Source organism: Varanus komodoensis, unplaced genomic scaffold, assembly GCF_004798865.1.
Source record: "Varanus komodoensis strain SLA01 unplaced genomic scaffold, ASM479886v1 scaffold1, whole genome shotgun sequence".
Lineage (NCBI taxonomy): Eukaryota > Metazoa > Chordata > Lepidosauria > Squamata > Varanidae > Varanus > Varanus komodoensis.
The window spans coordinates 22,331,368-22,347,514 of NW_025335268.1; the positions used below are offsets into that span (position 1 = coordinate 22,331,368).

At 36.0% G+C, this 16,147-nt stretch overlaps 1 protein-coding gene across 8 annotated transcripts in view; it reads left to right on the top strand.

Annotated features, from left to right (window-relative positions):
• AKT3 (AKT serine/threonine kinase 3) overlaps nucleotides 1-16,147 on the top strand; it is a 186,434-nt gene that overhangs the window by 133,798 nt on the left and 36,489 nt on the right. For all 8 annotated transcript variants that reach the window (XR_006413700.1, XM_044419601.1, XM_044419584.1 and 5 more), the window contains exons 8-10: nucleotides 3,981-4,049; nucleotides 6,084-6,206; nucleotides 15,181-15,309. Coding sequence is in view for 7 of the 8 variants with exons in the window: in XM_044419601.1 (XP_044275536.1) it covers nucleotides 3,981-4,049; nucleotides 6,084-6,206; nucleotides 15,181-15,309 (321 nt within the window). In the remaining variant the exon portion in view is untranslated. The remainder of the gene's footprint in view (nucleotides 1-3,980; nucleotides 4,050-6,083; nucleotides 6,207-15,180; nucleotides 15,310-16,147) is intronic.

The window sequence follows — 16,147 nt, forward strand, 5'->3', positions numbered from 1 at the left end:
TGCAGGCTAGCTTAGTTTTTATTTATAGAATGGCTAGCTGTGGGAATTCTTCTTGCAATTCCATACACATGTACACAAATACATGAGAAGAATTTGTGAATGTAATAGTGAGTGATTCTCATTATGAACAAGTCTTAAGTAAATGCCAAATCAGCATGGATGAGAAGCAAAAGTACAAGTATGTCATCAAGATACTTAAGTTATCTGTCTCTGTACATGATGTTTCTTAGTGCAGCTCAGAGCTCAAAATACTGATTTTGTATTGCTGTATTGTTGCTGTTTTTTGTTATTTAGTTATTACAGTGGTGCCTTGCATTTTGAACTTAATTCATTTCAGGGGGCTGTTTGAACTTTGAATTGTTCAAAGTCCAAATCTATTTTCTCCATTAGAAATAATGGAAAGTGAATTAATCTGTTCCCAGACCCTAAGCAATACCCAATACACTGAAAATATTGAAATGCTACGCACTGGAAAGGCACTGAAAACTATGGAAAACTTGAACATGCAAGAGATGACATTTTCACAATAACCACATTTTTTCACTGTGCGTGAAGTTTGAACTTAGAAGTGTTGTTTGAACTTTGGAGCGATTTTAGTTTGATTTTAGTGTTCAGACTCTGGAATGTTAAAACCTAGGGTCATTTGAATTATGAGGCACCACTGTATTTGTATAGCTGAAGATTTGTTTTCAGATATCCTATGTGAGTTGCCTTAGGAGGGCATTGTTCTGGGAAGCAGCATATAAATACTAGAATTGATGAGTGAATGTTCACATATGTTTGTATTATGCTGTTTCCAAAATATTTTGGGCACACTAAAAGTAACTTCCCTTATATACTTTGGAAAGTAACTTTGAAATTATTTCTGGGTTTTGTTGTCTCAGAGGTTCTAGCAGGTGTTTCTCTGATTACTAGATATCCTATTCAGGTGTTACTATAAGTGGGGAAACTCTGCTCATGAGCAGGAATGTATCTATACTGAGTACCACTGAACACACTAAATAGCCACACCCTTGATGTTGCATACCAGTGTAAATCTACTATAGGTGTTCATGCATACTACATGAATCACTGTACTGAGGTATACAGCTTTACTATGGCCTTGTTCATGCTTGTTCCTGCTTATGTGATTAGTTTCCCCAGGTATAATAACTTGAGTAGGACTAAGGGTGTTCTTATACTGCAGTTATGTTAACTTTATCTTCATCAGAAGTTAGTTTGTCAGCTGCACTGAAGTCTGCTTCCTGTGCCTTTTCATGAGTATTATCCTTTGTATTTTAGCTGAAAAACTGAGAGTTTCTGTTCTAAGCTTTAAAAATGTTTAAATGCTTTATTCTTCTGGATTATCCGTGATAGAAATATATCATTGAGACAGTAAGATTTTGTGCTAGGAATGATGACCAACCTTCAAAGCTGTTTTCATAAAATACTAATTTCACACCCCATGGTGCTGCTTCACCTCATAGAGCAGTTTTAGTCATGCGCTCTTGCATCATGTTTGACCTTTGCCTATGAATTATTGTGATATGTTTCATTTTTTCAACTTGCTGTTTCAACTTTCTTCACAACCGATTCATGAAAACTCAGTGTCTTTTTTTTTGTCTTATGTCTTGTGTATTTTCATCTTGTGTAAGATCAGAAATCATATTTTCATAAACTGAACATATACAGTACTCTAGTAATTTGTGAGCCACCCCAAGGCTTTGTTGCAATGGGAGCGGCATAGAAATGTTTCAAATAAATAAATAAATAAATAAATAATTGTAACCTGAGGGTAATCTGGAGCCTTATGATTTACCTTGTGGATGTCAGGTCGTCTGGTAAATACAACTCAAGATACAGGACATTTTTGGTCCTGTGGTATTTACATCAACTTATATGTTCTCTGTGCCAATTGCCAGTGTTAATGTTCACATGATAGTGCTGGACTAAACAGATGGAGGACATCAGCTTTCATCAGCTACATACATGGTGAAAAAAGAAAAGAAAATGGGCCCCTCATTTAGATATATGTTGTGGCTACTGGTGTTGTATCTTTTATGACATCAATTATGTACCAGATACAAGGACCACATATTATGAAACAGCATTTAGAATGTGCCACTTCAATATTTTGTTTCTTCCTTTGTTTTTAAAAGATAGGAAAATTTAGTACTCTTATTGCATGCTATGTCAGTTTGTTCCTATCTGAATTATGTAAATTATACCAAGCCATAAGGAAGTTGGTGGTGTGAATGTTTTTACATTGTCTTTGGACCCCAAAGCATATTTATGTTACTAAATACCTTTTCTGAAGAAATCCATCAGACCACTTCTCTTCTGTCACTTGTACTGGTATGTGAGCCATCTGTTTTAGCAGGCCTTGAGTTTGATAGTTGCTGGATTGGATTGGAGCTGTTTTTGAACCTTTACTATTAACTTCCTCCATATTTTAATTGTGGAATGTTACTTATCTTGGAGATTTGTGTTGTATGATGGATTTTTCTTTACCAGATAGTTGGTAGTTGTTGGTACTTTGACTATAAATAACAGAATAAGATCATGGAATCATAGAATAGTAGACTTGGAAGGAGCCAGGAAGGCCATTGGGTGCACTCTCTTGCTCAGTGTAGATCCCAGTTAAGGCATCCTTTTTAGATGGTTGTCAAGCTGCATCTTGAATGACTAGTTGTGGGAAATCCCACAACCTCCCTAGGTAGTTGGTTCCATTGTCTTAAGGCAATAACAGTTGGCGTGTTCTTCTTGATGTTCAGCTGTCTTCCTGTAACTTGAGTCTGTTATTCCATGTCCTGCACTCTGGGATGATCAAGGAGAGATCTTGTCCTTCCTCTTTCTGATAACTTTTCACATACTTGTGGAATGTTATCATACCTCCCCTCAGTCCCCTAATCTCCCCTAATCTTCTCTGCTCAAGATTAAACAAGCCCAATTCTTTCTTTTTTGTTGCCCTCTTCTGAACCCTTTCCAGCGTGTCTGTGTATTTATTTATTTATACGTGTATTTATAGGCCACCTATAACTGCCGAGGCCTCCCTAGGTGGCTTATGCTACAGAAACATATTAAACCAAATATAACACATTAAAAACCTATTAAAACACAATGAATTAAAATATGTATAAAAGCAATATAAAAAGAGCCACAGTTTGCTAATCAGGATACTATGTGGCACTTTGTTAAATGCATTGCTGATAGATTATGTCCACAGCATTCCCACAGTCCACCAGGGAGGGTACCCAATCAAAAAATGAAATCTGGCAGAATTTGTTTTGACAAAGCATTGTTGGCTTCTAGTAATCACTGCATTCTTTTCAAGGTGTCTGCAGATTGACTGCTTTATAATCTGCTCCAGAATTTTCCCAGGAATTGATGTCAGACTGACTGGTCTGTAGTTTCTAGGTACTTCCTTTTTTCCCTTCCTGAAGATGGAGACAGCATTAGCTTTTCTCCAGTCATCTGGCATTTACATCCTCCATCCTCAAAGATAATAAAGATAAAATTATGTAAAATGTCAAAATAAAAATATCCAAAATTTGAACACTTGATATTTATGTGAATGCTATCAATTCTATTTAGACAGTTGTCAGTATTTACTAGTTTAATTTTCAGAGTTCAAACATGCACAGATTTTTTTTCTGGGATTATCTGTATTCATATGTGAATGCTAACCTTTAATTATATTTTTCACATTTATTGTAGTATGTATAACATGTACATGTTAAATATGCTTTCAATTGTTTTCTAACTGAACAGTCTTTATTTGGAAATTAGATTATCCTTTTATGTACCTAAAGCTACAGTCCCTATCTTTATTTACCTGGGCGTAGGTCCCATTGAACTTAAGTGGGATTCATTGCTGGTTAGTTGTGTTTAGGTTTGTGTAGCACCTGATTTAAAACAAAATCTCAGTGTTGCCTTTGTTCTCTCTTTTGGAAGATTCCATAACTACAATTGTTCTTCTTTTTCTTCTTCTTTTTTTAAAGTCTTTGAAATATTCATTTCAGACCAAGGACCGTTTGTGTTTTGTGATGGAGTATGTCAATGGAGGAGAGGTAAGTCAGACAGTGGGGAAGTAATGGTGGTATTGGTGTTGCAATGTAGTTCTGATTAAGTAGGTAGTGCAGAGGTATATTTTACCTTGATAACATATATTATTGCTATAATTAAAACCACTTTAACATTGTTTCCTTTAAAAGGGAATATTTGTCATTCCCACCTGTGTGCACTTCTCAACATGCAGGAGTATGTTACTGTTGAACCCACCTCCCTTATAAGTAGTCTTCCCTGAGAACTTCTTATCTGCTAAGGTTATCTGAAGATGGATATGAAAATCTAGATCAGACTATATTGCCCTGCTATTTTAAAAAAAGTAAAATTTCTGTTATAGCTTAAGTTACTGCTACATGGCTCAAAAGCAATCGTAAAACTTCTCTCTTTCTTTTGTCTCAATGGCCAGCTTTCAACAATATTGGTATACTGAGGACTACATTTGGAAATTTTAAAATACTACTCTGCTACATTTAAATTGTTTTGTCGTGCTTGTTTACTTTCCTTAATTTGCTGAAACAATAGTGCTATTTTTAGCATATGTTTCCATTAAAATAAAAAGGGAATATGATTGGTAGTTGTTCAGAAAAGTCTATTTGAGGAGTCTGATTGTCAGAATGTGAAACTCCTCATTTTGGAAGAGTTGCAACTTTCAGTCCAATTTGCAGTATCTGGTACTTCCTTCCACATCAATCAATCCTTTTGGCCCTCTGCAATAGAATGTAATAAAATTATTTTTCTAACTCTGGTTAATTTATACCAGGGCTAACGGTGGTACAGATGTAAGGCTACAAGTGTTTTTTGAACCACTTTCCTTTGTCTGGAAGACTTTGGGAAAAAAGGTTAGTTAATTTCAGATTATAAAGCTGATTAAAACAGGATTAGGGTTGACAGTACAAGGGGCTTTGGGGATTTTTTTTCCTTTTAAGTACTGCTGCAGTAGTATTGCCAGTGAATCTTCAGTAGTTCTGAGAAAAAACTGGTTGGCATTTCTACCAAGTAGAATGGCAGGCCAACACAGGCTTAGTTACTAAAGAATATAAATAAATGAATGTGTATTGTCACTATTATTTTTGTTGTGAAACCTTTTTGCCGATGACTGATGTGTTGAATTTTTGATACCATTATATGTTTTCCAACATTATATTATGAATATATGCTGGCATTTATCAGGTTTTGAAAGTTATGATTGAGATTTTAATCAAATAGAAGAAAAGAGGCAAATTGAGGATTCTTTTAAAGTGTGGGTGCATTATTTAAAATCCATTCACTTATCAAGTCACAATAAACTCTTAAGACTGGTTTGTTTGTTTTTTTGTGTATCTTACATATTTGCTGTAGGGCAATAGATAGGTTGACATTTGTAAGTGTAATAACTGATATCTAATGTGAAGGAATGGATATGTCCAACTGGGAAAGTCATTGTATGAAATCCCTCATGTAAAAGATAAGTTGCTCTTAGCACAGCTTTATTGAAAGTGTGAGGGTGGAAAGGGCTCCAACTACCAACCAGAGGTGTTTTTTTAAATGGATATTTATACAGTACAATAACTTTTAAATGAAAGAAAATTTCTGAATACCCAAGGTACACTTTGAGGACTGTGCTCAAGATATAAGCTCATATAATTTATCAGTTGTAAGTTACTGAACTCCTTGAACGTGTGTGCATGTACTATATAATTCCAGTTGCTTTCTTTACTAAAGTTTTTTAAAAAATATTGAGGAAAGGGATGAAAGAAATAAGTACAGAATGATGATGGTGCACTTTTTTCCTTTGGTAACTGAAGGTTAAATGGGTAGCAAGCAGAATGCCTTAAACAAGATTGGTATATTGATTAAAATGCTGATTTAACAGCTCGTTTTTTCCCCTTGGAAACCTGGAAAAGATAAGCCAGCTGCTGTCTAAGAGTGCTGAGTGTCCACTGAGAGTACACTATCTATCATCACAATATGGTGATGAGAGGTGTTTTATGTTTGTGTTAATTTCCCCCACTAAATCAGTAATTATTGCAATCCTGTCCCTGCTGTTTACCCTGCAGCTGTTTTTCCATTTGTCGAGAGAGCGGGTGTTCTCTGAGGATCGCACACGCTTCTATGGTGCAGAAATTGTTTCTGCTCTGGACTATCTGCATTCTGGAAAGATTGTGTATCGTGATCTCAAGGTAAAAAGAAAAAAAGAAAATGTAATCAAAACGCTTTTAAAAAAGACTATTGGGACAAACACAAAGTAATTATAAAGTTACATTATTTTGAGAAAAGTAAGTAATAGAGAAGGAAAAAACCTGCTGTAGATTGAAGTTGACTGATTATTCAGTTTCATACATACTACAGAATATTGAGACTAGTATGAGAGTATTTAGTTCCATACTATATCCTAATATAAAACATTTTCTATATTTGCACCAAAAAGGGGACTGTGTAAATGTCATTAATGCTTTCTTCATTAAGTACATCTAAAATCACAAGTACCAAATTATTATTGTTAAAATAATTGTTAATTTCGAAAAGTGGAGCAACGTTATATGAATAATGTTAGAGTAATGGAACTTCAGCTTGTATGTGTTAATGCCTTTCCCCACTTTTTTCCTTTTTTAAAGATTGCTTGAAGTCTGTCAGTTATTATGAAATTTAATTTATCACTAATTTTATTTCTGTATCAGCCAGTAGCTGAAACTCTAACAGACATAGAATACCACCTCCCAAAAAACCCCCATGTAACATACAGATAACACTAAAAATCTAAACATTACAATACAAAATTTAAAAGCTAGATTTAAATAAAATAAAAAGCTACACTAGCATACAAAAATTTAATCACATGTCTGTTAAGCACACCATATCATGTCAAAATATTGTATTAAAACTAATTAAATGCCTTGTCATAGAGGATAGTCTTAACCTGGTATCAAAGAGATATTATAGTTACTGCCAGGCAGGCTGTAGTAGGGCACTTCCTCCATAACTGATAGACTTCTCTTTGTCACCACCAACTATGTCTCCTCAGAGGTAGCAATTGGAGGCATGGTTGGGGTGGGGTTTGGGTAGATATTTGGTAGGGACATTCCATCAGGTATTGTGACCCCAAGTTTTATAGGTCAGGGCCAGCTCCTTGAACTGGGCTCAGAAGCATATAAGCAGGCAATACAAATATGCAGGTGTTGTGTTATTTTTTTCAGACTTTCTGGTCCATTTTTATATTCTGGCTGACACATTTTGCTCAAGCTGTAGTTTCTGAACAGTCTTCACAGGCAGCCCCCACATATAATACATTGCAGTAATCTAATTTAGAGGTTACGTGAATGTAGATTACTGAAGCCAGACTATCCCTGTTCAAATGGGACATTGAATTGTGCAGAACACTGGTCATATTATTGATAGACCAAGTAGTTTCCAGTTGATACGTTGTTGTTGTTTTGTTGTTGTTGTTGTTGTTATGATGGGCTCAAGAGGAGTCAGCTAATGTCAAGACAGTCATTTTCCTGCTGTGTGTTATCAGCTCTTATTCATCTCATACCAATAATTTATCTGTTGAGTATATTCCTTGTATCCCCAAGCAGCGACCCCCACAAAGAAGCAACTGCTTTTGGCGGCATACACTTCGGGGTCATTGTACTTAGGGTGTGACCACCCTGCTTCAGGCCAGCAGATAAAAGCCTGCTTGGCATCTACTCCAGGTGGAAATGCTTACAATCATGTGGGGAGGACTTGGAGTGAGTTTCCCTTCTCATCCGATCACTGGAGCTTCTGGAATTTACATCCACTGGTATGAGCTCTTTCTGATCAGTTTTGTCACTATGGGATTCTAAGCTCTCAGCATGCCTGCTCAAAAGAGTGTCACCCCCATCTTTCTCTTCAGTTCCTTGTTTAGTTCTGCAGTGGCATCATCATCAGAACTTTCTCTTACAAATCCACTCAGTAGATTTGGAATATGGCAAATATAGCCCCACTGTAAGTCACATGAAATGGATTCTTAAAATCCTTGCTCTAACTCCATGGATACCTAACACACTCCTGACAGCAGAAACTGGCATACATTCCATCAGATTAAGAGTAGGTAAGAGTATGATTGGTGTAGATTAAATGAAATGACAAATTCAAGATTCCTAAAGTAATACTGGTATGAACTAAAGAAATCAGGAGGCCAGGCTCAGATGTGTCAAGAAACAGTGTGGCAATATGATACATGTATAGTGTGTAGTAGTACATGGCTTCCAGCCTGTGTATTAATTTCACACATTTATGGACAGGGAAATTATTAATAATAATCATTCCTCCCCATGGCACACCATCATAAAAATAATTTAATAATTTGCAAAGCATTTTATAAACATCAAATTTCCACAGATTAGGTAAGAATTTAGAAACCTCAGATTTTAGTAGATGTAACCTGCTTATCTGGAAAGCTTGTTTAATCATGTTTCTGAAAGGGACAGGTTATGTTTCTGTGGATGGCCGTAGAAGGGGCTCATTCTGTTACCTGCTTTTCTGCTTACTGTATGATTCTTCTGGAACAAAATGTCTACCTTATTTGTGGCAGTGCATAGGACAGTCAACAAATGATGTAACAGATACTTACTTTCAGACATGCATGAATGTGTATCCCATCATGTTGTATTGTTCATGATAGTAGCTAAGCAAATTGTAGATAGTATTGTGAAGAAAGAGCAGTGGACAGCAAAGGTGATCTAATTGAATAAGTGAAGCCAGATTACTTACAGGATTTTAAAAATGGAAGTTGTATTTTAATTATAGTTTTGCATCAAATGAGTATTGGAATGCTCATGATTTATGCCCTCATGTTAGATATTTGACTTTTTTATTGTTTTTAATGCCCTATTGGCTATAAGAGGAAATACTCTGATTACAAATCTCTCAGTGGAAAAGTGAGAGATGTTTGTGTTTTCCTCCTTTTTCTTCATTCTTCCTTTCCTTAATCTTCAGTTTTCTCTGTCTCTTTCAAATGTTGCACTTTATTGCATTTTGATGATCTTTATGTTTTCTGAATGTTTTCTCTATACAAGCTAGACATCTGTGGCACGACAAGTTCTTAAAAGAGGCAGCAAGTTTCCTTCATCAAATAGCAGTAACTGTTGCCTGTTTTGTTTGGGAAAGGAGTGAGCGGTCCGTTTCTGATCCATTGTCAAAAATTCACAAGACACACAAAGACACACATAGGACTACTTATCTTCAGGTATCATTATGGGAGTGTGCACTTTTCGCAGTGGATGCAGAAGGTCATGCCCCATTGATACTTGTAATTATATTCAGTCTTGGCTTTGTCTTTTGTAATATTGTTTTCTAAGTCAATTGTCTCAATTAACCTCCACCACGGAGGTTATTCTTTCAGTGTTTCGGTCTAATCCACTGTAGACCTTGGAACTCTCACTGCTTGCATTGGAATGTGTAGAGCATTGAACATAAATAGACAGATAGACCAAATAGTTTCCAGTTGGACCCCTTGTTTTGTATTTGTTGTGATTGTCCTAGTGGGATCAGTTAGTGTCAATGGAATGCATTTCTTGCTAAGAAAAGTACATTTCTTCCACCTGCAAACACTGTTGTTGAACTACCTGGTCTGCTTATCCTGATCAGTGTCCATGCTCACTTAGCAAACTCTGTAGCATGCTCTCTAATATAGGGTGATGGAATCATATCCTGAATTGTGGTAGACTGCCATCTGTTGTCAGCCTTTAACATTCATCTGACTTTGTGGATTTGATATCTGTGCTCAAGTAGATGTATCCTTCTGAAGAGCTTTGTTGAGCTCTGCTGTTGCATCTGGCCACTTCCCTGGCTACAAATAAGATCGCTTGTTATTCTCCCTGAGGTTGAAATAAAGAAGCCACAAAGAAGAAAAATAGGTTGCTTATGTGTAATTGTAGTTCTTCTCATAGTGATCCATACAGTCACATTAAAATAACAACAATGCTAATAGTCTTGGCTGGAACAAAAAATTTTCCAGGAGAATTTATTGGTATTATGCTTGAATTCACTTATACGAGTGCAACATAATTTATATTAGTGCTAGTGTCCACTTGGATACTGCTCACTGGAACAATATGTTAATTTTTTTAAAATAAAAAATAATGACCCTAAAATCTTATTAAAGAAGTAGTTTTCAACATAACCTAGCTATCAATAAATTAGGTATGAATTTGAGTCCTCAATTGACCATTCCTGAGAGCTTACAAATAAGGAAAGAAACATACATTTTGTCCTAGATATGGCAAGTTGTCAATTCATGCATTTGTTCTTGGAAAGTCATCATTTAACTTGTACTACTATCTTATCTTAAAAACATATCATTTATAAAATGATTTATTCAGCATCAGTGATTGAGTAAGAAGATAAGTAAACATTTGAGCTTGGGTAATAAAACTTTACAATTGCTGTTACCCATAATTCATAATGAGTGTGAACTCCCCTTTTTTCTGTAATAGAATTGCTACTTTCATGTATTCACACCCCCAGATTCTCAGTGCTTCCTATGCATTATTTCCATTGCCTATAGCTCTGCTTCTTAGACATAAGATCTATTACTTGTTTGGAGATGAATCAACACTATTCCTTTAGGTGTTCTTAGCAGTTCCAGTTCCATCAACTGTTCTCCCAAAATCTGGGACATGCTAGCTGATTGTGAACTGAGGGAAGTATCCAAGTGAACATTAGCACTAATCTAAATTACATTGCACTAGCATGTTTAGCACAGTGCTAATAGTCTTACCTGGTGCAGCAAATTTGCTAGGCAAACTTTTTGGCATTGTGCGAGACTTCACTTATGCTAGTGCAACATTATTTATTTATTAAATTTGTATAAAAGTGTTAATGTCCACATTGTACTGCGTTGTTCAGAAGCACTTGTTGCTTTGACATCAGAACAGTCTGATTGTATCCTTAGGATTTGAGCCATTTAGACCACTGCTTTCAGGGGTGCATTTGATGGTTATAAAAGAGGGTCTTTTTGGTGGCCACCCCAAGATTGTGGAATGCTCTCCCATGGGAGGCTAGATTTGTTTCTCCTCTACTGTCCTTCCACTGGTAGACAAAAACTGATTTATTCAAGATATTCTTTGGCCTATAACTGGGTCTGTTAGGTTTTTTTTAAACTTCTGTAATTGTTATGGTTTTATTTCAGTGCATTGTTTTATTGTTTGAATTAATGTTAATTGCACCTGTAAGATACCTTGAATGCCACTTTTTGGTAGAAAGGTGGGATACCAATCAAATCAATACAGTATAAATAAATATCAAGAAACATACATTATTTACAGTGTTGTGGTGAAAAAATTCTGGGGAAAGTTGCAGGTCACTGAAAGATTTCATTCTCTTCATCACTGGAAAGTGATTAAATATAAATCAAAAGTAGACAACCATCGTAATGACATTTCCTTCTCATTGTGCTGCTTTCTTATCTTGGCTTGTCTTCCTCTAGACTATTCCCATATCTGGGAATGATAATTCCAAGGCTGTTTTTGCAGGGGTTTGGAACTGAAGCAGTCAAGACAAACTGGATGTGATAGCACATAACTATAATTGTTCAGAGTTTGCAGCTGAAGTGGGGAATCTGCAAAGTGTAGATGCAGGATTAAGCCCTACCTTGTAATCAAAATCAATGGGAGCTGCTGTGGTGTGGTGGTTAGGGCGTTGGACTGAGGCTTGGGAGATCCAGGTTCCAGTCCCTACTTGTCCATGAAGGTCACTGGGTGACATTGGGCCAGTCACTCTCTTGCAGCCTAATCTACCTTTGTTGGGAGGAGAACAATGTAAAGAATATTCTGTAAACCACCTTAGCAGGAAAAAAGGCACAATATAAATATAATATACATACAGCAGTTAGCAAGGTAAACTCATTTTTCAAGAGTGTACAATTTCAGATTGCAGTTGGAGGCTCACACAGCTAAATGTCCATCCTTATTAAAAATTTAGGTACACAGAAAATTAGTATGTTAGGGACAGAGCAAGGCCAGAATGCTGAGATGGATTTTATGTTTCGAACAGCATTTGTAAATCTTTGCCTGCAGTGAAGTGGTACAATCTAGAAATTGATTTCTCTTTTCCATGTTCAGTTTTTGAGAACTAGGCCTTAAATTGTAAAACCTTCATCAGGAGCTAAAATTCCCAAATTAGGAGTGAAGTGCCTGTATTTGCACTACTGAAGAAAGTAATGTGAACTACAAAATAGTCTAGGGGATATAGATTGTTAAGTGTTTCAGAACTGGAACTTCAAGGTTAGTTTAGGGGAAACACTCCTAAATTGTTCAGATTGTTCAGTAGTATCAGAAGACAATTAATAGTACTAAATCAAGGATAAAGGGAGGTTCCGACGTGTGTGTGATAGTTCTCACACTATTCTCTAGCGTAAGATCACAAAGTGGTCAACACATTCACTATGCACAGGGTCTTGCAATGTATATTTTGTAATGTGCCCTTTTCATGGAGTGATGGATGATTGATATGAAAGATCTGTCATCCTTCACAGGTCTTTGGAATGTTCATAGATCTGCTGAAAGTAGTAAAGCATATTTCAAAGGAGATAACATATAGTTCAGTCACTGTATGTATTCGTTGGTGGAATCCTCATCACATAATTTTTCTCAATCGTATGTTAATAGATATTAAGGGTCCAATCCAATAAGAATTCCCATAAACCGCCAAACATGGAAGATTGATAGAGTGGAAGTGGTAGAATGATTAAGGACTCAGCCTAGGCCTGGCACTCTCTTGAGGGTTTTCATCCTTATTTCTGGTAGTGAAAAGATGCCTGCTACAGTAGCACCATTATTGGAGATGACAGTGATGAATATGTGCATATATAAATGTTTCCTAGAGCAGTCACTCTAGAATAACATATTGGATGTAGGTGCCTGTGTCCCTTCATTGCCACTAAAGCCAAGTCATATCAGTCTTGTGCATATTTCATCTATATTCATAAATTCAAATAGTTATTCATGCCTAAATCACCTCTCATTTAGATTATTATAATGTGTTCTATGTGAAGCTCCCCTTTGAAGAGTGCTCCAAAATTACAGCTACTGAAAAGTGAGGCTGCTAGACTTCTTTCAGGTGTATGCTTTGTAGACCCCATTCCACCAGTCTTGAAACAATTTCTCTAGCTTCCATTTTGTTTCTGGGCACAATTCAAGGTGTTAGTTCTGACTTTAAAAGGCTTAAATGGTTTGAAGTAAAGAAATATGAAGAACCACTTCTTTCTCTATGAACCTGCCTATAATTTATAATCAGTGAATGCCCTGTTGGGAGTTCATAGGTGGGATGCTCAAGACAAGGCCACCTTTTCCATGGCAGAACCCCAGTTGTGATTTTTTCCCCCTAGGGAGATGAGTTTAGTCTTATTTTTAATTATGCTTTAGTTGGGCAGTGAACACTCGATCTTTTAATGTTTTCTGATGTCACTTTCTGAATTTATTGTAATGACTTTTCTTTCCTATCTTCATGTTATTGTAGCAATCTATTCTTTATATACTATTTTTATTGACATTTTAATCTGAATTTTTATATCTGGAGTCACAATTTATAAGAGGTGCAATTTATAAATAAGTTGAATAAAGAATAGTAGATAATTGTATGTACTGTATTTCTGGCATTAAGTAGACCAGTTGCTTAGCTCAAAGTACAACTTAGATGTCTCTTGCTTAGTCAAATAACAACCTGTCATCTTGCCTGAGATCATTTTTTTAAAGCAGTACAGCATCTCTGAGGTCAGTGCCACTCCAAGTGATAATGATGCATAGAACATGATCCATTCACAGGCATTCACATGTGTAGCAAAGGAAATTTGCTACACATTATTTGTTTTGCTGTAATTTCTTGGAAGATTTATATGTCTTGAGAGGAAACTTTGTCCATGACTCAGAAACACCTCATGTCCAATTGACAACATAATAAATAGCAATGATCATACCTAGATCACAGTCAGGACTACAACCAAATCTGTTGCACTTGTGGCATAGTGGGGTCTCTACATGAACTGACACAGTGCTCATTATAGCTTCTGAGACAGCTTGATTTTGGAGGGTCCTAGCAGATTGTAGTTTCTGTAATTTTGTTAGCATAATTTTTCCAGTAAGTGAGTGCTTTAAATAGATAGCATTTGATCAGTAAGTTGATAAATCTATCTGTCAAATACTATGTTTCTAGAGTCAGTATTTCAGTGTTCTTCTGTTGCATTATTCAGGCAATTGAGCTCTTGATTATTACATTTGAAATTGTCACACTGATGAGAGAGAACCTCTCTCTCACTGGATTCTCTACAGCTGGAGAGGCACTAACATTGTAGACTCTGCTTGGACTACAGTATCATGGAAATCTGAGAATTTTTCCATTGGGCACCAATTGATTCAGATTGTCAACTGCACTGAATTTAGACTACTAAGACATGCTCTTGGCAATGAATGAAACCATGACTCATCTCATTGCCTTCTAGCATAGAACTGATTCACATGGCCCAGTTAATTATCCAGGAGGGGATGAGATACTCACAGGCCACTACTTGCAGTGTCCCCCATCCTGCTCGTACTTCTTTAGTATGACCCAGAGCTCATTTTTTTAAGCTATCTTTCATTTGCCAGACATTTTCTTTCTGATTACTGTTGCAAGGAGGGTGCAATGTCTGCTCAGAGCTTGTTTTATTATCTAGGAGGATAAATTAGCATATTTTCTAAATGGAAATACTGTCTATAAGAACAGCAATTGTAGTATGAGGGTGTAAATGATAATTATGGCAGCATCATATAAGGACTATTTGATTTTTCTTTTTCCCCCCTTAAAAGTAGCTGCAGATGCTGCTTAATCTAATTTGCCCCCAGAAACTATTATTTGCCCCTTGGGTAAAAGCAGATGGGCAAGGGGTGGGAATTAAAATGAGAAAATAGCACAGCTTTCCCTCACCAGAGAGAGCTGTGGACTCTAATCCAGTTTGGGAGGTATTGCAGCTACTTAAAAAAAAACAGGAAGAAACACTGAGAGATCCAATCACTTATCTTTCATGTCTTATCTAGTTTGCTCTTACTTACAGGGAAAGTGGAGTAACAGAATTGCTACAACATTGTTCTCTTTTAAGCTATTATTTTTAACTAAAAGAAGTAATAAAATACATTTTTGTGTATTTGTAAAACACAGTTAGAGAATCTAATGTTGGATAAAGATGGACACATAAAAATTACAGATTTTGGACTTTGCAAAGAAGGGATCACAGATGCAGCTACTATGAAAACATTCTGTGGCACACCGGAATACTTGGCTCCTGAGGTATGTCAGCATTTTACTTTGTACATTTTAAACTTGTCATATAATTACAGGGTATTTCGTTAACAGTAATTTGTATATTTAAATACTGACAGATAGTGTTATTGAGGCTGTTACTTTATTATAGCTTTATCTCATGGGAATTTTAAAAATGTGTAATTTTAGCATTAGTATGAATATTTTAATTCAGCTAGTACTTTCTATAGCAGAACCATTTAAAAATATTTATAGAGGTTAATTCCTCTATACTTGTAATTGTATGGGGAATGTCTTTTTCTTAGGAAAAATGGGGAGGAAACATTAATCTCAATCTTTTAATAGATTTATGAAAATATAAACCATTAAAAGAGAGCATCACATTCTAGATGACTGAAAATAAAGGGATAGGAATTTTGAATCCAAAGCAAAGCTGGGGAAAGGTCAAGGAACGCTGCTAATATATCTGTTCATGAACAGTTTAATTATCTAGAACATGTTTTACAATGTGAACAGTGATTTTTGTGAGGTTTTCATTAATATTTATATAAATATCTTCATCAGCTTCAGACTGGGTGTTATCTACCAGGATCAAGGAGATTTTGAATGCAGGATTTCCTCTTTAGTCTTTCTCTTTTTCATGCTGTGAGAGGAGCATGGAATTTGTATGCAAGCCCAGGGCTTGCCCCAGATTTCTCCCTATAGAGCAATACCATGTGAGCGGGTTTCTACTTGGATAATATTAAATTCAATTAAGTATGCAGAGAATTCAGAGGGATGGGGAGTTGCATGTTTTCATTGTATCCAGGCTAGTGTTTCTGACCAGTTGAGTGAGTGAAATATTGATCAAGTCTGGATGACAGGA